Genomic DNA, 24,494 nt, shown 5'->3' with positions numbered 1-24,494 from the left:
TGGTCTCAACCGAAAAGATTTGATCCCGCAAGTAGATGTGGGAGATGATCCATTGTATGGGATTCGGCTAAGAGAAGCTGACACCTTGGCGATTGGCTGAGAGTCCCAGTGTCTAGCCGTGATACGGACTACGCCGAAATAACGATGGAAAGCACAATTGGCTTTTGTATTCGCATAGATATACTGAGCAGGCTTCATTCGAGACAGCCACCTAGCATTCCACCATTACCTTGGGCAATTGCTTACTAACCTTTCAGCTCTCCGTGTCCGTTATCCACTCGCCAGGCTTCTCTCGCCGCGGATGGATCGGCGACCCATTTCCCAAACACCCAGGATCGAAAAGGAGAAACAAGAAGAGAAACAGTTGAGATCCAAGAAGCCTATGATCCCGGTCACATCGCAATCTTACACAGGGTCCGGCTCTTGTCGCGTCATGAATACACATCGATACGTGCCTTGACTCAATCTAATCACATTGTTATCCTTGTCTCTTGCTTCTTTTTTCTTTCATTTCTCTCATTTCTTTCGTTTGCCGCCTTTCGTCACTAGGGCTTCCTGCTCAACGCTTCTCCAATAGCAGCTCAGGACGGGTGCCAAGGGGAGACGACTGTGATCCTCGGCTTGTGCCTTGATGGGGCTTATGAGTAAATAAAAATAAAAATAATTCCGTGGCTGGCCAGGGGCATCTACAGATGCCAGATTGGGATAAGGGGAGCATAGCTATTCGACTTTTTGGCTGGCGATGGGTTATAGGTATATATACCTACTACTTGCTTCGTCGTCACTCCAAATGTAATTTAGATACCTATATAAAGATACCATGTCAGTCCTTTTAATCATCTTTCGAATCAAGCCTATTCTTGCTGCTGTTTTGCCCGTTGCAACGGTTACGCTGCAAGAGATGGAGCCAAAGGGAGAAGCAGCTAGCAGGCAATTTGCCACCCGGCAGGCGGGTTCACAGGGCATCAAGCCAGGCGCCATTGCTGGTAGGTTTTGTCCATCAAAACGTTTGCCGCTGACCAAGGTGTAGGAGTAGTAGCAGGCGTCTTGGGACTTACCATTGTGTTTACCATCCTCATCGTTCGACGCCGCAGAAAGCAACATGTGTCTCCTGTAATGACCTCCAACAAGTACCTTCTCCCTACCACCATCCAACCTGCCATCGCTCCCCCTCCGTATCGCCCTACACCAATTACCTACGGTCGCCCTCATCGGAGCGCCTATACCCATACGCCTATCCGTGCCGTCCAGCCCCTTCCCCAGGTCTACGCCGCTGCGAACCGCCCGGGTACGAGGTACTATAAGCAGAGAGACGGTGTTGGCCAGGGCACCAAAGAAGTCAGATTCGGGAATGTGACAGCAGTTCGATGACAATAACGATAAAGTAATCTGCTTGCTGGGCTCCCAGTTCATATGCTAATGGCTCATGGCAGGCCTTGATGGGAATTAGGTTCTGGAGATGGTGAGGATCTGTTTACAGGTATACAGACCATCCTGGCTCGCAGAATCAATGGTTAGTATGTGCGCTACGCTGGAGATAGTTGAATGCTCATGCTATCACTTACGCAGTTTCGTCAAATGTGGCTGTAGCCGAGGACCATACATGGGGTCCATCTGGTAATTTGTCTGCCTTGCTTCAAATGGTTGCTGCGTCAAGTACCATGTGCCTTGTGACGATGACATTCCGACTTGATTTACAAAGTAGAACCGTACTAGATTAGATTGTTATTTGTATCATTTTATAACTTTATGTAATCTTCAATTGTTGTATAGACTTCTCCATGATATGGCAAGCCCAAAGTGAAACACCAGAAGAATACGCGACGTCATTTGCGTCTATCCTTTGTGATTAGATAGGAATCTTCCTAAGGCTTTGAAGCCTGAATAATTGAGCTTTGAGATTGCGCACAGCTGAGAAGCTGACAAAAAGTCTAGTCCTTTGTAAGATGGCGGCGACTCGGTAGGTGGACAGCCAGGAGCGACTGCCTAACCCAGCAGATTCGATGCTATAACTCGTAGATTTTTTCTTGTTTTTCCCTCCAGTTGACGTTTCTAATAGATCACAGCCTCATCACTGTCCATGGCTGTAGTCATTCCCTTTGTGAACAAGAGCGTCATTACGGATATCACAAGCCCGAGGATACTTGCCACTCGCGACGAGCGATCCCATAGTATATCTGGAGGCGCTATTGCTGGTTTGTCTTCTTTCTTTTCGATAGAGAGCAGAGCTGATGTCGAATAGGTATTGTCATTGGCGTGCTTGTCCTTATGGCTGTCTTTGTCTTCCTCATCTTTCGGCAGCGAGGACGTCAATCTCGTTTTCTTTATCCCAAGTCACCGAATGACAATCACAAACAATACCAGGCTCCTCCACCTCCGGCCTATCTGCCCAGATATAACCCACCAGTCTATACTCACAACCAGCCTCCAGCCACGATAATGGCTCCACCAGCCGTTTACATGCAAAGTGAACGGCCTGGATCTCAATACTATGTACCAAGAGGCAGCATGGTTGACACTGGAAGGAAAAGTAACAAGAGAGGCATCAGATGGGGTCAAGTCGGAGTCAGAAGATATTGATTGTTGTAGAGTAGTTTCAACATTTCGCTATTTAGAAATACGATTTCTTGCCGTCAGTCACCTCCACATTATGCTTTAAGGTTTTTGTAAATGTTGGAATTTATGCCAGTTAAATACACTGCATGCAAAGCCTGTACGATAAGCATAACAGAGCTGATTTTGGATGGTTTATGTGCAAGAGCATGCATAGAGATACAAAAAAGCCATATACCTTTTATCTGCCGTATGTACATGGATCAGGACACCGACGGGATAAATGCTCATTTATTAGTTGCGCCTGACTTTTTCAGCTCGAGGATCACGCATGGGCCGCCTGGAAGCCTCCCTTATCCAGTCTACTGTTTATAATATCGTATCTTTTGTTTCTCTTTTTCCTTCATACATGCCATAAACATCCAGAGATGGTTTCTATTCTTTCTTTTTTCAACACAAAAAAGAAGCCAAAGAGGGCTGCTCCTCCGTCTCCCTCAGCATCCTCCATCCGTGAGTCTGCTCAAGACACACATGGACTATCCCAAAGGCCTCGCTCGTCAAGCAAGTTTCTCTCACTCAGACACAAGGCGGCCGCGAAACTGCATGACACCTCTGCTCGTAGAGCGAGCTTGGAAGTCTCCAGGCGTAGAAATCAAAAGCAGATCACTGTAGAACCCTCTGAAGAGCTCTTACCTAAATTGAACTTGGGCTTCGAGGCCCGAGCGGCTGACGAAGACCAAGATGTACTCGGGTTGGGACCCTTGGGGAGACCAGTAGTACTCAGAGAGGAGGAAAAGCAGGTACTGAAAGACTTGAGATGGGGAGTAGAAGAGGTTAAGTTGGCATGGGAGTGGTTCGGTGGTGCTCTCAAGGCTACGGGTACGTATGACCTGATTAGAGCGTGTGGTGTCATGATATTAACGTGATGCATACGCAGGTCTCGACACGAGAGGTATCATGCTTCCAAGAGGTTTAGACGCTGACCAGACTACCCAATCTTACCTCTTTGCTCTGTATGCTTTGTGCACAAATCCCGACCTCCTTCCATCTCTCCCGTCAATCTCTTCACAAATCGCAAACCCAACCTCTGATCAAAACTCGGAAGCATGGCGAGAGAGGCTGATCAATTCGCTCAAGGATACTGTGCAACCTGTGAACATTGCGGAGAGTCTCAAGCTGATACTGCGTCGACTTGTACCTTCTGTTCCTGATACAGATTCTTTGATTAATAAGACAATCTACACAAATTTTGTTCAGTCCGAGCATGCTTCGTCATATCCTTTCTCCGCTTATGGCGAGCTTTTCAGCCCTAGTGTCGGACCCACAATACAAAGCTATCTCAATGAGATGTTTGAGCTGTGGACAGCAATTGCTATACAATCAGAACAGAATGGTATGACGGCCGGCAAGGTAGCGTATCTACTAGGATGGTGGGCATGTGGTATGAATGTCAAGAAACACGAGACATGGGGACAGTTGTATAACAACTGGCAAGAAGCTGGTAAAAGATTGGAGCATTTGCTATATGCATGGATCAGGTATGCATTTCCTTTCGACCATGAACGGGAGTTAATGTCCGTGTAGATTTCAGACTATAAAACAAAAACTTCCTACCCGATTACTCCAAATAGTGGAAGACTATCCTTTTGGTGAAGCATCTGCCTCTACCCAGCATCTTCCCCTCCCTCCCCCTTCCTCATTCCCTCGGCGTACCCTACAAATTACATTGGGATCTAGTGTGCCTCTTGCAGAGGCTGTCGACTCTCCGGAAGCCATTATCGAAGCCGCTTTGTCCGCCACTGTCGATGAGAAGACGATTGCACCTCTATGGAAGTCACTTGTGGGGGCAAAGAAGAGTGTCTTGGAAATTGTAGCTGAAGATTCTCTCAACTTTTTCCGTCAAATGACATACGTACCTGCTGAGCCTCTTTCCCCTACATCTCAGCTGTCGTTGCTTCAGACAGTTGAGGATGAGCCGCTTTACCGTCCTTTTTCTGGAGATTATTCTCGTGATCAATTTCATGCTGGCTCTGATTCCTCCATTAACAGAGGACCTGCATTTAAGCAAACCGCTACTTCTTCGGTAGAGAAAAACCAAAATGCTCCTGCTTGGGATGACTTCGAGAAGATTGGATTTTCGGAGGTCCTGGGGGACACCACAGACTTGGGTTTGGCGTTTTCGCCAGCAGTTGACAAAAGTGCGATGGCCAACAGCTATATTAATCCTAAACTCAAAACCCAGGTGCAAACAGGACAAAAAGCCAAGAAAACTACTTTCCACGATGAATCAAGAGCGCCTGTTTCTGGGCCAACATACAACATAATGGAGGAGAAGGTTATTGACATTGACGATGTGTTCATCTCTTTCGTCGAAGATGGTCAATCAGATAATGTTAGCGACATTTGGCCTCCTTTCTCTCTTATTCGCCTTGCATCTACAATACCATGTGGAAATGATAAGCCTGTCGAGTGGCTGTTGGTGACACTTGAACATCACCCACTTGTCCCAGAACCGAGCGATCCAGAGATGATTGAACGCCCTACATCTCCTTCTGCTACTTCGGTAATCTCTCGTACAGGTCGCGGCCTTCGAGATTTTGTCTCACTCTCATCTCTCCGCCGCGCTACTTCTTTCAGCAAACTTAACGGAAATCGGCGAAGCTTTTTTGGGTCTTCTGCCAAAAAAGACGATCTGCCCAATGTTACTGAAAGTAATCCTGAGAACGAAGGAAAAAGACCAGTGAAAAAATTGAAAATCGGAGAAATGGGAGAGATTATTAAGGATACTGAGCCAGCCAATGGAATTCAGTCTGTATCGAAGGAAAAGGCCGTCGTGTCCGCTAATGCAGTGATGCCAGTATCAGAGTCCCATAAAGTCGTGTCTGGAGAAACATCAATTGATGACATACGATGCTCAGCGGATCCTGCCACAGAAACAGTGTCAAGCGATTGGTTGTATATTGCTGAGGGTGGAGCCCATATTGTCTTTTCTTACCGCGGCAATAACCCCAATTATGTCAACAAAGCGTTGCGGGTTCGCAAGCCTACTGCTGATAATTACAGTTTGGATCTTCAACGAAAATGGCGAGACATTCTCCCGACGTTGTTGCCTGCAGAACTTTTGGTTTCATGTGAGGAGGTAACTCTAGATCAATTGTGGCTTAAGGATCTCTTGGAAAAAGCTGAAGAAAAGAGACCTGCAAAGAGGAAGGAAGGTACAGCTATGGCTGAGTTGGTTTATGTCAAAGAATGTGGACTGTTGATGGAGGACATCACAAGCTACGATGATGATGAAGTCACTACACTCACCATTGAAATTAAAGTATACTACAGCTTCTACATCACATATTGTGCACGCTGACCTGCCAATTTTAGCCTAAATGGGGTTTCTTACCTTCTGGCCACCTTGAGCCACCCGAATCGATCCCTATTAAGACCCAAGTTTCCCGATTCAGGCTTCACCAGCATTTCCGCGGTTACGAGGATACAGGCTATGATCCTTTGGATTTGTTTTCGTCTGATGAAAAAAACGTTTGGAAGGCAATTGAGGGGCTATGGAGTCTTTGGAAACGAAGCCAGGGAGAGAGAAACAATTGGATGGTGTTTGTTGATGGACATAAATTGAAGCCTGACCAGGTGATCGTTCTTATATATTAGCTTGAATTAGAGCTAACCCAATACTAGATTTCCAGGATTCCTACAGCTGAAAGTGGTGACATTGTTGCTTCCACAGCACCGTTCATCTTTTCCGTGCTCCAAACTTCCCATGTTCTTGATCATATCCAGCGTTTACAACATGAACTGGATCCATTAGATATATCAGACCTTTCCAAAACATGGCAAGACGCCCATCCATCTTCACCGCTTTTCGATCCAGAACTCATCCCTGACATTGATGTTGCTGAACTAAAAGAGTTTATTGATATTTATTTGTCAGAACCGACCTTGAGCAAGCACTCCGACGGATGGAATCTTCGTCAGCGATTGATCGCATATACTCTTTCTTCAACCTTCAAAGACTGTTCTGTCCTTATCAAATGCCCTTTTCAACGCAATGCTGTTGGAGAGTGGGGACTTGTGGAAGGAAAGGCGTCAGCAAAAATTATTGATCTTGATCTAAAGTCAATCCACAAACTTCGGGTTTGGGCGGAGACGGATGAAAAACTTTGGAGATATTGGTTGGAGACAAAAGGGAACATGGAAATTCAAAAGACTGAGAAGGTGGCCAATAGGGAGACCAAAACAGAAAATTCGACTCTGAAGACTACAGACACAAGACTTGACAACGCCTCAACTCAAGCTAGCTCCGCTCACAGCTCAGAAATCGCTCATATACCATCTCCATTATTCGTCCATAGAGGTGGCGTAAAGGTTACATTGCCAATCCAAGATGCTCCAGAAAAAAGTTCATCAGAATGTTTTCCTGAATTTCAGAGAGATACACCAGAAATAGGTAATCAAACTGTTGAAGAAGGCAGAGAGAAGAACGCCCATCAACCCAACGAAGAACATGCGAACGATGAAAACAGTGAAGATGACGATGTTTTTGGAAATCGTACCTGCTCTCGTGCCACCTCAACTCCGCCTCAGTTGGTTGCTGAAAACTTCCCAGCTGGAGACGAGTCTGACATCAGATTTGAGGCAGCGGAAGGAAACAGAAAAGAAAAGAGTGAAGGAAATTCTACCAAGTCTATCTCCACCAAAGATACTGCAGTTAGTGCGGTTGAAACCACTGCAGTTGGAAGTGTTGAGACTGCTACCGCCTCTGCTCTGAACAACAGTATCACGGACGCTAACAAAAATGAGGAAAAGAAAACCCTCCAGGAAACTTATATACCCAAGATACAACCTCAGGAAGCTGCAATTGACTATGCTTTCGAGAAAAAGAAACTTACAGAGGTTTCCCACCCCTACAACGATCTTGGTTTCCCCGTTTCAGCGCAAACAGAAAATCCTACAGATGAGCCTCATCTAGTCAGTGTTAACAACAGACCAGTTGCCATCATTTCTGCGTCTGAGATTGATTCATCCCCTATGGTGATGTCCTATACGACACAGTCAGGCCATCTTGAAACCGACACTGACACGACATCTGCGCGAGATGATCACAGTTTCAAGCAAATCCATAATACTTCAAAAGAAATCATTGATAATACCGAGCAGGTTTTCCCTGTGCCAGTACAGAGCCACGAGTCCAACGATAGTTTCAGTGACCCTCTGCAAAAAAAAAGCACTGCGCAACAAGATTTTGAAGAAAAGTCAGTTGGAACTTTTGCAAACGCCCAGTTAGAGCAGAATGCCCAAGATGTCTCCGAATTACCCAAAACCGAGGACAACGTTACTGATCAGATGAATACCGCGAACGAAGATGTTCAGAATAGCTACCCTGCTTTGAAATCCTTAGATCTTGTCGCAAATGGAAATGACGATCGTTTTGCTTTAACTTCAAAATATGCCATTCATGACCAAAGTCCTCAAATTCCGATTGAGAATCCCTCTACAAAACCATCTCAATCCATTTTTCCTGAGCCTATTGAGTTTGGATCTGTATTTGAAGCTACGAGGACTGTAAAAAATGAAGAGAAACAAGTCTCTTCAGTATTAAATGAATCCGATGAAGGGGACGCTGAGATAGTTCATGACAACGTAGAGAGGAATGGGGCCTTAGAATTTGCAAAAAACACTGATTTAGCTAATGAAATGTGCGTCGTGCCTATAATGACAGAAGTCACGGAACTTCACGCTGATATGGCAAGTAGATTCTCTGAACAACCTCCCGGTGGTCTAGCTCAAGCCGCGCTGCAAGAAAAAACAGAAGAACAAGACACCTGTGACCATTCATCGCAAAATTCGCAGAAAGATACGAGCATTGGAAATTTAAATTTAGATACTTCTGTTGATGCGCTTCGCGATAATACAGTAGAACAGAAGTTAAAAACTCTAGGCTTCTCTTCTCAGGGGGAGCTTGAATCTCCTCCAGTCTCTGTTTCTCTTGAAGATCAGCAGGTCGAAAAGTGTCTTCCATTTGAAACACAGCAACAAGATAGAGCCTTGTTACCATCTGAAGAGACTTCAGCTGATGCTCACAGGAATGAACAAAAGGTTGATTCCCCTTCACTTCTACCTTCCCGAGATTGTGAACAGCTGGGATTGATTGAGCCTTTGTGAGTAGATTACGAAGCTCAATTCATAAATATTTGAGCTAAGGATTTTCTGTTCCTTAGAAAAGCTGAACACCTCGACGATATGTCAGCAGAAAAAGACTTAGAAAAAATGGCTACCTCCGCGAACGACCTTATCAGTCCTCAATCGGCATGGGCCGTTTTGAGCGAAATTTATCCCTCCAATGTTTCCCAATCCAACTCAGCTGCTTCCGTTAAGGGCTTAACATCTTCCGAAGCTAAACAGCTCGAAAACAAAATTCACCTTGATGACAATGAAGAAAACAGAAATGCCGAGCCACTTGTCGAAAAAGTAATGACAAGCGTTGTGAATCATGCCTCTGCCCTTCGAGGTTACCCTAGACAGTCCACCACAAGAGAAGATCTTCCAAACAATTACGTTGACAGTCAAGATACCTCCAAGCTTCTTATTGCAAACCCACAAATTTTGCCCACAGTCAATATTGACATTCCGCAAATAGCTACTGAGCATCAAAACTCTGAGCACAAGAAACATATCTCAACCACTCCAGTAGGAAGCGAACAAAGTGTTATGCAAGATTGTGAATCTCAGAAGATTTCAGATCCGGTCGATGAGCAAGCTGAGGCCGGAAATAACGAACTCTCTGCACTTGTTGAGCCACAAACTGATTCCACCGCTTCTCTCAATTCAGAGTCGGACAATGAAGGTAGTGAATCACATCAAGGCAAAGTTGATAGGCGAGTGCATCTGAACGTTCAAAACACTAGCTAATGCTATTTCTCATCAGTGCAACTTTCCCAGAAGTCTCAATCGAGAAATCTTTCGAAACATCAAATCTTATGTCTGCTCCCGTAACCTCTACAAGTCAGGGCGACCATTCTGTCAACTGTACAGACATAACGGTAATGGCAGTTCCACTGACGTTGTTTAATGATGAGATTGCTCCTTCCGCGCCTGTACTAGGCTCTGGAAAATCTTTCCAAACGACACCCCTGCCTAATCTAAACAAAGAAGCAAAAGAACACAATGGAAAGACAGAAGAACTTGACCCAATGTCCTTGATAGGAAAAGAGACTGCTGAACCATCCCTAGAATTTGAAAAAGAAGCTCTAGGACAGATTGCTGCAAAGGAGACTTCGGACACCCCTACCACCACAAAGGAACAAACCTCTAAAACTCCTACGAGTGCAACTCACCAAACGTCTTCAAAGGAGTTGTCGTCCAAACTTCCTGCCTCAGAGTCTGGAAAGAAAGAAACCAAGGGAGACAGACACGTATTTAAAGGTCAAGATACCACTGAGTTTAGTTTTATTGCCAACAATTTGCCAGGAAAAGAAAAAAGGAAAATTTGCGGCCAGAACGAACAAGAGTGCAGCATTGAGGATCACAAACCTATCACTGGCCCAAATTTGTTAAAGGTAGCAGAATCGGCCGTGAAGGAAAACATGCCTCCAGAATCTACGCAAGATACAGGCATATTTGATCCCGTTGAGAATTATGGAACAGAGGATTTTGAAGACGTCTCAGTGGACCCGGAGCTAGAGCCGTAAGTTGTTTGAACGTTCGATTGGATAAACAGAACTTATCCTCACAGAGTTGCAACGCCTGATCATGTCGAAACTCGAGCGGATTTCCCTCTCAGCGAGGAAAAACTTGACTTTGAAAACAGCGATGGGGACGACGGGGACGACGAGGGTGACGAGGACGACGAGGACGACGGGGGCGACGAGTATATAGCCGATAACGAGGACGACGAGGTGCAAAACTATCTGCCTGGAACACCAGAAGAGTGAGTTAGAGATCCTGCATTCATGTTACCAAATCTTTGTTTGGAAGCGATGATAATTTTGAGTCCAGCTTTGAAATCACAGATCTGCCAGAAGATATGGCTAGAGATGATGGTCAACAGCCAGGTGAAGCTTCTCCGATCCCAGTCTCTCCCCCTCTTGAAGTTCCCCGTGATAAAGTTCCCCGTGATGAAGTTGCCCTCAAATTTGACAAATAGAAATCGTCTTCAGGCGATAACACAACGATTCTCAATCTCACCAGTGATATAGAGAAAACACTGCAATAAAAGAAAAGATGTGATCTTTTGCGCAAGTCATTTAGTCTTACACGGGTTCATGTGTATACCCCACATAATCTTTAATGCGTGATAGTAGTCGTTTTTGTAAGCATAGTATACAAGCTTTGTGACATAGTTATACGTTGGTCGGGGCAATACATAATAACGTAAAAACACTTTCATTTTGATAATAATGACAACAGGTAGTATGCATTGGTAATAGATACAAAGATTTTGCTCGTTAGCCAGAAAGTTTTCGTAGGTGAGCTTTCTATGCTGGTACAAAATAATTAATGTTTCCTTCCAATTCCCAAAACAATCAGTTTGAATCCCTTATACTTTTATTGTCCCTCATTTCCTTACTCACCATTTCCCGTCCCTACAAGTTGTATACCTTATTTCCTATGCTTCTTAGGATCTTTGTTCTCCCATTACTCTCTACTTTCGTATTCGTGGTGTCAATAGTGATCATATCACTTTCAATAACATCAGACAAGCCTATTGTTCACTTTGTGCTCTCTACGTTCTTCTTAGCTTCAAAATTGTCATGTTGGGTCAATTCAAATCATTTCAAGTGTTGGATAGATGGAAAGCTGCGACGACTCCTCGCCGTGCAGCAACGCACTGTATGAGTTGATCAGCGACGGGGTCAAATGAAGGGAAGTTACTATAAACAGATAGGCAGGAGCGACCTGCGACGTGGTATAGCAAGTCACTTACCATGTAGGCTTCAAAATCACTATTCTCAGGCTGCTTGGCAGAGGACATTCCTCCAATGCTCATCAGTACACTATCCACCTACAGCTCTTACTGGTATTGAAGCCTCTGCGCTAGAGCTGCTCAATCCCTTCTGATCAAGTGATTGAGCAGTTTTGTTGAATTGTTGCTTGGATTGACAAGAGAAGAAATAGAAATTGCATAGTCGTGCCTGGAAATACCTGGTTATGTTCGTAGATTGTGCCTGGTTTTTATCTTATCAGTGTGTACAGCTTCATCATTTGTCTTTCAGCGGTTGTCTACTTTCATGTAATATTGCTGACTTTTGAAAATTCAATCATCTTATTTATATCAACAGCTGTTTTGTTGGTATCCTAAATCTCCATCTTGGGCGCTCTGTTACTTTTATAGATGTTACTTTAAGATGAAAATGTTCTTTCCAATGCAGAAAACAGAGCCCAAGAATCATGGAGGATAATGGAAAGATGACGAGAGCTAGTAGCTGTTGATGGCTTTGAGTTTTGGTACAATACACCAGACTATTGACTCGACATCGGATTTAAAACCTCAGATGCTACAGAAATAGCAACTGTTATAGGTTTAATAGACGGAAGCTATGCCCTCCCACTAGCAGACAATATCTAGCAATGGTAGCAGGGAATGCATCACAGTTTTGAAATCTCGAGTCACCTCTGCCTCTATAATCTACTCTAGCTTCTTCTTTGACACTTAGAATCATTATCGCTTTCGTCGTTCAGATCGTCTTCAGCTGGAGGAATGACGCCGCTCCTGCCAGCTAACCTTGCTATGCGCCTGTACAATCTTTCATAGGCATAAAGCTGAGAGTGGAGTTCAGAGGGATACCAGCTATCTCTGGTTAGCGGCGCATTAGGCAGAGAGATAGATTTTAAGCTTTAGCTCAAAAGATTAGAGACCCACTAATTTAAGGCTACCACAATACCAGTCCCTTCTTTTCCATTCTCATTCTTATTCTCATTCTCATTCTCGACTGTACCTGTATGTTCGTCCTGCTCAACAAGATGCCACCAGCCTGCAGGCAAGTACAAAGTGTCTCCCTGCTCCAGCTTGATTGTCATAGATTTGCATCGATGGGGTATAAAAGGAGACGAAACCCATGGAACACGACAGGAAGGTTCGGGATCCAGCTGTGGTTCGAGACCGAGATTCTCGAGGTCTCCGGATGGATGTAATGTCGATGAAGAATGAAACCTTTCTATGAGACACAAAAACTCAGGGTTAGGTCATGGCGACGAGGCCAGGGTATGACTCACGGTCGAGATGTAATGTCTCTAGTGGTGAGAGAAGAGTGAACGTCTTTGAACCAGCGAGAACATGATATATGTTTTCATATCTAGCAATTGCTATTGATGAGTATGTCTTATCACACACAAAGTGCTATTACAGGTAAATTGACGAACGGGTCATGATGCAATGAAGTTTTGCTCTTCCGATCGCCAATCCAGAGATTTACAGCCTCTGCTGCTTTGCCTTCATTAATGTTTCAGCTTCTGAAATATTGTAGGGACTAGTAACAGACGAACCTACTGCTTCTTCCATCCATTCAACTTCTGCTTTAATATAGTCTTGAAAAGGAGATAAATCGGGAGGGCCTGAAGGGCGAGGCGGGTTTCGATAAACGTTACCATCCTGCGATTGGAGATAGAATGCTTCTGTCGAGTTCTTATTACCTAATCTTGCTTGAGTGGCAGTGACAAGGATGCAACATAATATTGAATACCAAAAGTTTACTTACCGAGCTTTTCGATGAGTTCAGCGATAGTCATCTTGGTCTCAAACGGCTTGACAAACGTTGTGGTTCCGTCTGAAAAGGTTCGGACAGAATCTGCCAATCTTGCGGTAACCATCAGTCAAAAGCAGCTCATAAACCGCACAAGCCAATCACCCATTGTCAGTGACAGCAATCGTGACCTCTCGACTGCCCTCAATAGCTTGGTATGTTTCAGCTCTTGACCAGTCATATGCTTTTGCAGCATCCAAAAAAGGAGAGAAACCTGCTCATAACGTCTCAGCGCCCATTTCATGCAATCTATGACGCAGCGGATACCTTTAATCACACATGGATGATTACTATGTACCATTCTCAAAGCCTCAAGGGCTGTAGGTGGTCGAGGCAGGACGGTCACATCCTCAGGTGAGAGGTCTACGCCGTCACTCACAGTTCAGCTCTAATCTTCCCAGAGTGACCAAGTTACCTCTATAGTCTCCTATACAGGCATTCAAGGTAGCCTCTAAATCATGTTTCCAAATAGTAGCACTGGTAGACATTGTTCAAATCTTGAGTTTCTAGACGTTCGACGTTACTACTTTTGTCTATAAAATCACGTGACTTAAGATTGATTTTGTGCTTTAGGTGTGCCTCCAGCCATCATATTCTTTTCATTTCATTTCGTGTTCTTCTTTTTAATCTTTTCTTTCATCTTTATAATCCGTTTTGACAAATTAGTCCCAGCGGGGCAAGCCCTTGGCGAATATATATCATGTCGACCGTCCCAGCCCCACCAGCCGTCAATGGCAATCCTCTCATTGCGCTTGCTGTTTCTGTAATCTATGCTGTCTTGTATGTCTTGCAAGGGGTGAGGTACTGTGTCAGTCTTGTAACTTTAAGAGCACCGAGGTAGGATATTTTGCTGAATATTCGTTGTTAAACTGAATATAACAACAGTTTTATAGTGCGCATACTCCAATACAGCTTGACCATATCTCTGGGCTTCCCTCACTTCCTCGCTCTCTTTGGTGGATTTTTTATCATCATCTTCATCCTTGTCCGGTATCGCTATCTAACTCGATATACTAACCTCAAAGAGCCAGCGCTGCTGCCACCATCTCCTACTTTGGCTAACCGTCTCTTACCTCTGGATGTTGCCAGCCTGGCTCTGTCCGACTCTCAATCCCAAGTATCATCATTTCACAACTACCTTGACGACTTCTTGTCTGCTATCAGGATCTTTGGCTACCTTGAAAAGCCTGTCTTTCATGAACTTAGTAGACACTTGCAAACAAGAAGGTTGGCTGCTGGGGATACGCTCGAAATCGGCAGCGGGGAGTTTTGGTGCGTTGTTGAAGGCAAGGTTCAAGTGGCAAGTTTATCACTAATTGAAACATAAGCTCTAGTTAACTGATGATAGTTTGCGCCGGATGCCGAGAAGACCAGTTCTTCTCCTCCCTCACCCAAACCTGATCTTCAGGCCTCCTCTTTCAATGGATACCATCTTTTAAACGAAGTATCGACTGGTGGCACTCTTTCATCCCTTTTCTCTATCCTCGCTTTGTTTACCGAGGATGTCAAGTTATCTCAGGCCAACTCTCCAGAAGACGAGGACGGGGAAGATACAGAAGATGGCGCTGCAATAGACAATTCTGCACCACCTGAAATAAGAATGAAAAGAGCGAATTCGGATGTCAGTCAATTAGACGAAGGAGCATTAAGTAAAAGCGTTTTGAGCTCAGGAGAAGTTTTCTCATTCCGCTCTCCATCACTCGATGCGAAACAGAGACCTACACCTCACAGGGCAAGATCAACGTCTTTGGACACAACTTCTGCATCTGATACAGTCCGTGCTGATTCTTCTTCAGATGACACTCTCCAATACAATCATTCTAATTCATCTATTCGACCTACGTCTCCTTTTGAACATCTCCAATCACCCCATTCGCCCAACAGCCGACTTGATAGCAACTCCTTTCACACTTCCAAGTCTCAATCTGGAATTAGAGGTTACCCGGAAAATGAATCATACAAGAACAAAAGAGATGTGAAAGATGAGCACTCTGACCTGATATCCTCCGCTATGAGAGGGACAATAGCAAGAGCAACAGAGGACACAACTCTAGCTGTCATCCCTGCGATGGCATTCAAAAAGCTGACGCGTAAATTTCCTAAAGCAAGTGGGACAATCGTTCAGGTAGTTTTGGAGAGATTTAGTCGTGTGACATTCATGACTGGTTAGTTTTCAGCCCCCTTATCTTGGCCCTATAACCATCTGGATAGAAGGAAACAGCTTACCATTCTTCAATTCTAGCACACAAATACCTAGGTCTTACGCGGGAAATCCTTCGCTCAGAATCGTCCCTCAACGCTCTGGTCTCTCATCCCCTTCCTCGTTCGTTTTACACTGGTGGCGGAATGCAAGCTCTTCGAGATCGCTTTCAGCCCGAAGTACGAGCTAGTTTGGGCAAAGGGAATCATTCTATCACGTCGAGCCCTATCGCAGACGGACGTATAGGGTTGAGTGGAAAGGATTATTTCAGTTATATACCTAGCAGCCCAACTGTAAAGGCACCGAGCCTTCCTGCAACCACGCCCAAAGTGGTTTCTCCATCAGCTAAGAAAGATGAGATAAAACCACTGACTAAATTAGAAAGCATTGATAATGACCCTTTTGGTGGTAAGCCTTCTAAAGATCTCTCAACAGTTTCTATGATCAGTTCGGGTATGGTGGCTCGCCATACGCCGCCTTTTGTTCGTCGTACCTCTGCGATGCGAAAGCAAGTCGCCGCAGGCGACCTTGCCATGTCTATGACATCTACAGACGATAACAAGGCTTACTACCGCCCTACTGCTCAAACTCCAGGTATGTCAAGGATGGATACTTGGCGCGCAAGATATCCTTCTCCTACGCAACCCATGAAAATCTCCCAGGGTTTTCCTGTTGAAAGCGCAGAAGACGACGAGAGCTACCCAGGCGATACCATTAATCTGAAAGAGGCCGTTTTGATGAGCATAGCCAAGTCCATTGGTCTTGTCCAATCTGGCCATCACAACGTTGATTCAATTGGGAAGTCAAGCATGGCGCCATCTGTTTCTGCTTTCTCTACCCCCAACTCTCCTATGTTCCCCTCCACCAGTAACCAAAATAGTACAGGTGGTACTGGTACTCCTGATCGACGATCGAAACTTCCACCTTTTGGCAATGTACTCGATCTCATTAATACATCCCGAAACGATACGGGCGTCATATCAGGTATGCTTCGCGAAGCTGCCCTCAAGACTATGCAGCCGGGAAACGAAAGCTCGCGAATTGATGACGAAACGTCAAGCGTTTCAGCAAGTATGCACGATTCTCAGTTTGGGGGTTCGAGTATGGGCGCAATAGGAATAGGAATAGGAGCAAATAATAAAGCTTTGAAGGATTTGAAAAAGCAAGTGGAGATTTTGTTTTTCAAAAAGGGAAGTGTGCTGGTGAAAGAAGGGGACAAGTCACCAGGAATGTACTATGTCATTGACGGATTTCTTGAGGTAAGTTTAGTTGCTTTTCTCTTGTCTTATTCTGGCCAACGCCACTTTTAGATTTCCATACCGATGCACAATGGTCCTGGTCGCGAAACTTCTTCAAGCAAACATGCACCAATGACCCTCGGGAATATCAACGAACGTCCTTTTGAAGCTGCTCTGGGGCTAGATACCACTAAAGATGGAACAAGCCCCCAAGGCGGAACAAGGATCAAAGAGGATGACACTTTGTTTACCGTCAAAGTGAGTTTGAACTTCCACATCTTGTAGAAGATAACAGCGCTCACAAGTCAATTAGCCTGGTGGTATAGCAGGGTACCTTGCATCCCTCTGTTGTACTGACTCTTACGTTAGCATTACGTACGTTTACTCCTCCTCTGTCTATCATCAAGCTCTAACCCCAACCTCGCTCAAAGTGCAAAAACAGATTGTTTTGTTGGATTTTTGTCTCACAGTGCCCTCCAAAACATTATTGAACGGCGTCCTATCGTTTTGCTGACGCTTGCCAAAAGGTTATTGAGTTTGCTCTCTCCTTTAGTGCTTCATATAGATGCAGGGCTGGATTGGCAACAACTGAACGCTGGGCAGGTCTTGGTTAGCCCAAAACACTTGACATAGACGAAACCACAAATGCTGATGTCTATTTTAGTATGAAAAGGGAGACAAGTCTACAGACTTCTACATCGTTATAAGTAAGTACAATCGCGGCATGTTTAAGACTTTCTCTGATGAAGATGCAAGACGGCCGTTTGCGGGCTTTCTCAGAAAAAGATCATCAGATGCATGTGCTTCGCGAATACGGCCAAAATGATTCCATCGGCGAACTCGATGTTATCACGGCTGTGAACAGATCAGAGACTGTCCATGCTATCCGAGATTCGGAACTCGTTCGTATACCTGCAGCATTATTTGATGCGATAAGTGTGAAGCACCCGGAAACAACCGTTCAGTTTATGAGATTGATCGCTGGAAGAGTAAGAAGAGCCATGGGTGAGGAAAGTGGTAAGATTCCGGGCGTGCCTACCTCTGATGTTAACCTAAGTATGATTTTCTTCTGGATTTCCGCTTCACAAGCTCAGCATACCCATAGAAACTGTCTGTATCCTCGGCTCAACACGAAATGTACCTGTGGCGCAATTTGCCGGAAAATTGAAAAGCGCGCTAGAGGAAGTTGGAGCGGCAGCATCATATCTTGATCAAGGGACTGTAATGAGACGTCTAGGGAGGCATGCGTTTTCAAGAATAGGAAAACTAAAGGTTGCTGGATGGCTTGCTGATCAGGAGGTAAATTACATATTGACTTGAGAAAGATAGTGCTCACATTCGTGGTAGCAACATTATAGGACTGTCCTCTATGTTGCTGATTCACCACCTGCTAGTCAATGGACCCTAACCTGTATCCGGCAAGCTGATCTAGTACTTGTTGTGGCTATGGGCGATGATCCTTCTTTAGGAGAATATGGTAAGACTAGTTCTGCTTGTATTCTGGCTATAACTAATGGTTTTTTTTAGAAAATCTATTGATTGCTACTAAGACGACTGCTAGAAAAGAGTTGATTTTGCTACATGACGATCGCTCTGTACCTCCTGGATCAACTCGTCGTTGGCTCAGTGTAAGTTGTGCGACCTGTTTTAGTTTTCCTTGTACTGAGAAGAGGTCAAGAATCGACCATGGATCCAAACTCACTATCACGTCGAACTCCCCGGGGTTATTACTCCCTCTCGTCCCATCCCGACGATACATGATCTCGCAGCTATCTCCGCCTTCAAACACCTACGCGAACGTGTTGAGACGCGAATTAAGAAATACCGCGGTCTACGTCCCTTCGCTCGTCCTCGCCGGCCGCCTCACATGAATGATTTTGCTCGGATTGCTCGTCGACTCTGTGGAAAACAAGTAGGCTTAGTTCTAGGTGGGGGCGGTGCCAGAGGCATTTCGCATATTGGAATGCTGCAAGCTCTAGAAGAATTTAGAGTACCCATTGATGCAATTGGGGGGTGCTCTATCGGTAGTTTCGTAGGTGGTCTCTATGCAAGAGAGACAGATTTGCTTGAAACTACTGGAAGAACCAAACAATTCTGTGGAAGAATGGGCTCAATGTGGAGAATCCTTAGCGACGTAACTTATCCTTTTGTGGCTTATACGACTGGTCATGAATTCAACAGAGGTATATACAAGGCATTTTACAATACTCATATTGAAGATTTCTGGATCCCATTCTTCGCAAATTCAACCAACATTACCCATTCAAGAATGGAAGTGCATCGTACAGGTTATGCTTGGAGGTATGTTCGGGCATCCATGACACTTGCTGGTCTTTTGCCGCCACTGTCCGATAATGGCAACTGTACGTTTACCCTCTTTCTCGTTGTTTATGTTTACTTATCAGACCTGAATAGTGCTGGTTGATGGCGGCTATATGGATAATACACCCATACAGCCTCTACGGAACAGTGGAATTCACGATATCATTGTTATAGACGTTGGTTCCGTAGACGATACCTCCCCAAGAAATTACGGAGATTCAGTTTCGGGCTGGTGGATTTTCCTCAACAGATTCAATCCATTCTATGAACGGAAAGTTCTTTCCATGACTGAAATTTCCTCGCGCCTCACTTAGTGCGTCTTTTTTATTTTTCAAATAATCTACTTGCTTTATATGGCTGATAATTTTCTGTGGTCTAGTGTATCGTCCGTCAAAACCCTCGAGGACGTAAAATCTTCACCAGGGTGCCTGTATATAGCCATGCCTGTCCAACAATTTGATACTTTAGGCGGTTTCAAACGATTCTCAGAAGTACTCGACATTGGTCTCAAAACAGGGCGTGAAACGCTTAAGAGATGGAAAGAAGAAGGAATTTTACCGAACGGATTAGTTGATGAAAGTAGGAAGGACACAGCTGTTGATAGAGGCAACAGGTTGAGGAGAATGTCAATCTGAACTGGTTATCATTGAACATGATCAACGTAACAGAGATGAAGGCATATTTCTTGTTGGTGTGAAGTAATTAAGACATAGCGAAGCTCATCCATTACAACTATATCATACACGCATGGACATTATTAACTGTTAAATTCATCTTAACTTATTAACTGTTGTAGCTCCTCTTGTCGCCTCTTCTATCGCGATCTCATCCCGACACCAATATTGATGCCACCAGGTAATCGTCCAGGTGATATACTCATTCCTTCCATACTAGTGCTCAATCCGCCATCTTTTCCTTCCCCCCGGCCATCCAAATATTTTCTGCGATGCTCTCCATAACTGCCAATCTTGAACTTTGTTTTTGGCAGTGGCAAACCGTTTGATGCAAGGCTGCCTGACAACTCTGACTCCTCGTCCTTGTCATCAAGTTCTCGCTGAGAAGCGTGGTCGTCGTCATCTGAGCCTTCTTCATCGGAATTCAATCCGTCATCGATTGCAACTTCATCCCAAGTCCTGTAAAGTTTGTCAATGAATTTCTTAGATCTTGGTAAGTCATAAGGATCAAAAGGAAAGTAGGAATCGAGGCCAGCGTCAATATTGAATTGACGAGCTTGGCGAGGTACAGCATTAATCTGATTTAAGCGGGTTTGGCCTTGATCTGATAGTGTCCTTCTATTAGCATAACTGGGCTGACTAGGGTCGGATTCAGAGTTGAGAGTTTGGGGCTGAGTGGCAAGTGTTTTTAGGCAATTAGTTGAAAGCGAGCGGAGATGTGATGGTTGTTGATTTGCTTCGATTATAGAGAAACAATACACGAAGTTTGTATGGTGCGCTACTTTGGCAAATGTTGATACGATGGTAGGATTACAACCCTATTCATATCTTCAGCAAATAGGAATCACAGGAAGTTGAAAAAAGACTTGCAAGCAAAGGATTGAGTTCTGATGTGATGGCGCGTTGTAGAATGTCAAGATCCATCATCCACTTTCCTCTTAGTCCTTCTCCCTCTCCACCCTCCCCTTCCAACTCCATTCCTTCCACTAATCCTTCGCCTTCTTTTTCTTCTGCTAGGAACGCTCGCCAACGAAAGCAGAAAATTAACATACAACTCTGGCAAACAGCATAAAAAAGCGGTAGCTCATCAATTTTTTCTCCTACTTTTCGAGATTTGGATGCTTCCGAAGAAAAAGCGGCAGATGAGAGATGACGGGATTGTTGAAGTTTGCCATCAATGTAAGCCAAGAGATAGGTCAAAACCGTCCTCGCTTGTTCATCGCTGACGAATCTTGCTCGACAGACAACACTCCCAATATAGACTGTAGCCGCTATCCTCTGACCCATTGCAACGTTGCCGCCGACACCCAGTATCCCCGTCCCCGGTTGCGCTGTCGCATACAGCGCCTGGCTGACGAGTAATCCAAGAAACAAGTCAGTATGTGCTGACGAAAAGGAGGATGTGAGGAAAAGAAGAAACGGAATATGCTGAGTAGAGGAAGTGGGTAGTATTTGGCGAGAAAAGAGGTTGAGGAGGGTTTGAAAGTTGGAGAGACTTTGAGCTAGGGAGATAGGTCGACGAGGCATGAGGTGCGATGTGATATTAGTACATCCAGAAGGTATTTCTGTAGAAGGAGTGGAAGAGCCAGAAGGCGGAATTTCTTTAGCTGCAAATTCCGCTGCCGAGATAGGAGAAAGAGGACAGCCGCCCATATACTCTTCAAGATGCTGAAAAAAATAGACAAGCATTCCGTCTAATTTCTTTCTCATCTGTCTGACATTGGCAATTATTTTGGAGTTTTCTTCTTTCTCCTTTGCTGCATTATGTGGTTCATCGTTATCCTCGTCTTCGCCTGATACATCTCCAGTAGAGGATAAGTCATCAGGATCAGGATCTTCTTCCGAGTCTTCCTCATCGACACCAAGGTTGACCGAAGACGAAACAGAGAGTGACTGAGAATGGGGGATATCAGATGAGATCGGTAGATCCAGCGGGTCAAGAGCTGCTTCAAAGGGAAAGGAAGGAGATTCACTACTTTCAGAATCGGAATCAGGCTCAGACTCCTCATCTTGCTCCAATGTGTTCGTTATTTCCACCTATTATCCGTGAGTCTCTTTATGCATGACAGGGGTTCAAACGTACATCGATCCTCAGCATTCTCCCCACACATTCTCCCCAAACTCTACTTCCAAGCTCTGGACAATAGCCAACCAATTCGCAACAATTCCTAACCCAAGTCGTTTGGACAACCTCAGGCTCTCTTTTGTTTGGAAAATTCTTTATCAGTAGTGGTTGAAGGAGGGAAGGAAGCGTGGGGACTAAAGAAAGCAGATGAGACAAGAGAAGATGATGCCTGGCGTGAAATGTTCTGCGAGAAATAGAGGATGGTAAAGAAGACGGAGTTTCTGGTGATAAGAATGAGCGACAATCTTACTGGCCAAACGACTCACGCCAAGTGAGACCTTTGACAGCCATTCCAACGACTTCCTTTGCCCACGCGGGTTGGGCGCTAACTAACACTGCCGCCCATCCAATGAACACCTTGACAAACCTTTCATCTCCGGTAGCCCATGGAAGTCCAAGAATAGCGGTAATAAGCTGAGCATGAATCCCTGGTTCTAACAACGAAATGTTAGCCGAAACGGCTCGCAAAAGTGGAAGGAGTGGCGACAGTGCTGGTGCAACACTATTATGCGTAGGCAAAAAATGGGATAAAAGATCGTTATAATGCTCCATGTTCCCAGCTTTAGATTCGTGTAGCGCCTTGGGTACAAATACAGCGATAAGCGAGCGCTGGAAGGCTTCCCTGTCTTTAGAGCTTTGACTATTTGAGTGACCGTTTTCTCCAGCATCTCCTATACTTTTTGTACGTCTGGATCGATTTCTAGCATCAGCATCTAATTCCCTTGGCCGTTTTTTACCTGCCAGCGACGAAGAGCGGGAGGTGGCTACAGCAGAAAAAGCGACTGGCATCGCTGATGTTGTTCTTGGCTTGTGGGACGGCAGTTTGATAGGGGTTTTGGTCATAGAAAGCGACAAGGACGGAAGGGGCATTACGAGCACGATATTCTCCCAATGCCAGAGAAAGAAAAAGAGAAAAAGAAAACTGAAAAGGAAAAAAAAAAGAAGAGAGTAGAGCAACTTGCAATTAGAGCAAAAATATGCATATCACGTGATTTTGTGATATTTTCCATGGCAAATAAAAAGTACACCGTAGGGGAGTCGAACCCCTGCCGCATCGAAAATCCTTGAATGGCAACGATGCATGATACCGTTTCACCAACGGTGTTGGTCATAGCTAGGAGTGATTTATGAACATTGTAACCTTAATATTAGAGATGAACAAACAATGCAATAGGTATTTGTTTTGTTTTCGTTTATTGACTTTAACTTCCCATATCCCAAAAGTATAAATAACAGATTCTCAATAACACTTCTCCTTTCCTATTCGCGTTTGCTATATCATGTCATCGCTCAGTCATCAAGCACTCCGCTCACTCTCTCGTCAAGTCATTGCTCTCAAGTCTGACCCTCCTGAAGGTGTTAGGATAGTGGTTGATGAAGAAGACCTCAGTAGTATGGAGGGATGGATCCAAGGACCTCGTCAGTATTTGTTATGAAAGAGTAAGGCAAGGCTTTAACCAATGTGATTGTAGCTGGAACGCCGTACGAAGGGGGATATTTTCGTATCAAGTTTGCTTTTGGTCCTGATTTCCCAAACTTACCTCCTAAATGTAAGTCCTGTTCGTCTTTGTAATCCAATCTGAGAGTCTTTCTTACTTTTACATGAAAACTGTGAATAATGCTGAGCATAGGCACAATGATGACCAAGATATTTCATCCTAATATCTCCAAAACTGGAGAGATTTGTGTCGATACGCTCAAAAAGGGATGGAAAAAGGAATTCGGCGTTGGGCATGTTCTTGTGGTACGTCTGCTCTTATTTGGGATCTTTCTTGTTAATATTCATTTTAATGTGTTTTGTTGTACTGATCCATTACTCCCAAATGTTACCTTTTCCCAACACCTTTACGCTTCAGACTATCAAATGCCTGTTAATCTATCCCAATCCTGAGTCAGCATTGGATGAAGAAGCAGGTAAACAACTTTTAGAGGATTACGAGGGATACTCCAAGGTCATTCAGCCTATTGTTGTTTTGAGGTGACGGCGCTAATAGACTTTACAGCATGCTCGACTAATGACTGGTATTCACGCTACACCAAAGGTACGTTTCCATTGCTTCATCTTTGACGTGTATCACCTTGTATATTACGTAGCTAATTTGGACATATATCTTAGACTCTTCCTTCTGAATTTTCTTCCTCTTCTTCTTCAACTAAACTCTCTTCAAATATCCACATAACCACCACTTCACTCAAATCCAATTCCTCAGCTGCATCCACTATAATAGTCTCTAGCAACAACACCAAACCCTCTCCCTTGGGCGCCAATACGAGCCAAGAACAAAGCCCCATCAAAGCCAGCTGTTCCGCTTTCAGCGGCAACGGGGTCAGAGTAGGTGGAGACGTGAAAAAGACCATCATTAAGGCTACAGGAGGGGTAGGAGGAGTCAAGGTTGGAAACGGAGCGGGGGCTGGAGGTGTGACTAAAGTCAAGAGGGGAGCTAAACGATTGTGATCTCGTGCATGTTCCCACGAATGTGGTACTATATAATATCTTGGGTCTGTTTGCATACTACGATATATAAAAGTATAGACAGGTAGCTAAAATCTGGGGGTAATGAGAACACGGATGGAGAGAGGTTAACCCATTGGTCCATTCTTGAACAAGCAGTGCATTGCTACACAACTTATCATGTA

At 44.6% G+C, this 24,494-nt stretch overlaps 7 protein-coding genes and 1 non-coding gene across 8 annotated transcripts; 4 read left to right on the top strand and 4 right to left on the bottom strand.

Moving 5' to 3' along the window:
• Positions 1–820: 820 nt before the first annotated feature.
• On the top strand, positions 821–2,580 carry L203_105847 (uncharacterized protein; the record flags this gene model as incomplete). Its single annotated transcript, XM_066215209.1, has 10 exons — positions 821–986; positions 1,031–1,317; positions 1,364–1,384; positions 1,434–1,450; positions 1,506–1,513; positions 1,570–1,663; positions 1,936–1,941; positions 1,999–2,015; positions 2,067–2,195; positions 2,243–2,580. 10 exons carry the CDS (start codon positions 821–823, stop codon positions 2,578–2,580), a joined length of 1,083 nt encoding a protein of 360 aa, XP_066071306.1.
• A 401-nt stretch (positions 2,581–2,981) lies between these two features.
• L203_105846 (uncharacterized protein) lies at positions 2,982–10,702 on the top strand (the record flags this gene model as incomplete). Its single annotated transcript, XM_066215208.1, has 10 exons — positions 2,982–3,432; positions 3,491–4,091; positions 4,138–5,875; positions 5,929–6,189; positions 6,238–8,255; positions 8,313–8,717; positions 8,778–9,434; positions 9,485–10,243; positions 10,292–10,486; positions 10,555–10,702. The coding sequence occupies 10 exons, from the start codon at positions 2,982–2,984 to the stop codon at positions 10,700–10,702; spliced, it is 7,233 nt and encodes a 2,410-aa protein (XP_066071305.1).
• A 96-nt stretch (positions 10,703–10,798) lies between these two features.
• Positions 10,799–11,132, bottom strand: L203_105845 (uncharacterized protein; the record flags this gene model as incomplete). The annotated part of the gene is made up of 2 exons (XM_066215207.1): positions 10,799–11,062; positions 11,130–11,132. The coding sequence occupies 2 exons, from the start codon at positions 11,130–11,132 to the stop codon at positions 10,799–10,801; spliced, it is 267 nt and encodes an 88-aa protein (XP_066071304.1).
• A 1,057-nt stretch (positions 11,133–12,189) lies between these two features.
• Positions 12,190–13,786, bottom strand: L203_105844 (uncharacterized protein; the record flags this gene model as incomplete). Its single annotated transcript, XM_066215206.1, has 9 exons — positions 12,190–12,346; positions 12,419–12,713; positions 12,772–12,851; positions 12,919–12,988; positions 13,042–13,188; positions 13,254–13,351; positions 13,404–13,512; positions 13,566–13,661; positions 13,714–13,786. The coding sequence occupies 9 exons, from the start codon at positions 13,784–13,786 to the stop codon at positions 12,190–12,192; spliced, it is 1,125 nt and encodes a 374-aa protein (XP_066071303.1).
• Positions 13,787–13,998: 212 nt separating this feature from the next.
• Positions 13,999–19,693, top strand: L203_105843 (lysophospholipase NTE1; the record flags this gene model as incomplete). Its single annotated transcript, XM_066215205.1, has 15 exons — positions 13,999–14,135; positions 14,184–14,598; positions 14,647–15,463; positions 15,541–16,757; positions 16,809–16,994; positions 17,050–17,111; positions 17,168–17,345; positions 17,401–17,443; positions 17,493–17,792; positions 17,842–18,035; positions 18,084–18,213; positions 18,264–18,364; positions 18,415–19,099; positions 19,152–19,371; positions 19,438–19,693. 15 exons carry the CDS (start codon positions 13,999–14,001, stop codon positions 19,691–19,693), a joined length of 4,941 nt encoding a protein of 1,646 aa, XP_066071302.1.
• A 179-nt stretch (positions 19,694–19,872) lies between these two features.
• Positions 19,873–22,646, bottom strand: L203_105842 (uncharacterized protein; the record flags this gene model as incomplete). The annotated part of the gene is made up of 4 exons (XM_066215204.1): positions 19,873–20,550; positions 20,603–21,769; positions 21,816–22,078; positions 22,124–22,646. 4 exons carry the CDS (start codon positions 22,644–22,646, stop codon positions 19,873–19,875), a joined length of 2,631 nt encoding a protein of 876 aa, XP_066071301.1.
• Positions 22,647–22,880: 234 nt separating this feature from the next.
• Positions 22,881–22,962, bottom strand: L203_105841. The gene has a single exon. It is a non-coding gene; the product is annotated as a tRNA-Gly (tRNA).
• A 175-nt stretch (positions 22,963–23,137) lies between these two features.
• On the top strand, positions 23,138–24,312 carry L203_105840 (uncharacterized protein; the record flags this gene model as incomplete). Its single annotated transcript, XM_066215203.1, has 6 exons — positions 23,138–23,276; positions 23,330–23,407; positions 23,489–23,601; positions 23,714–23,809; positions 23,861–23,899; positions 23,974–24,312. 6 exons carry the CDS (start codon positions 23,138–23,140, stop codon positions 24,310–24,312), a joined length of 804 nt encoding a protein of 267 aa, XP_066071300.1.
• Positions 24,313–24,494: the final 182 nt, after the last annotated feature.

Source organism: Cryptococcus depauperatus, chromosome 7, assembly GCF_001720195.1.
Source record: "Cryptococcus depauperatus CBS 7841 chromosome 7, complete sequence".
In the NCBI taxonomy this organism is placed as follows: Eukaryota; Fungi; Basidiomycota; class Tremellomycetes; order Tremellales; family Cryptococcaceae; genus Cryptococcus; species Cryptococcus depauperatus.
This window is presented reverse-complemented; position numbering and strand designations above follow the sequence as displayed.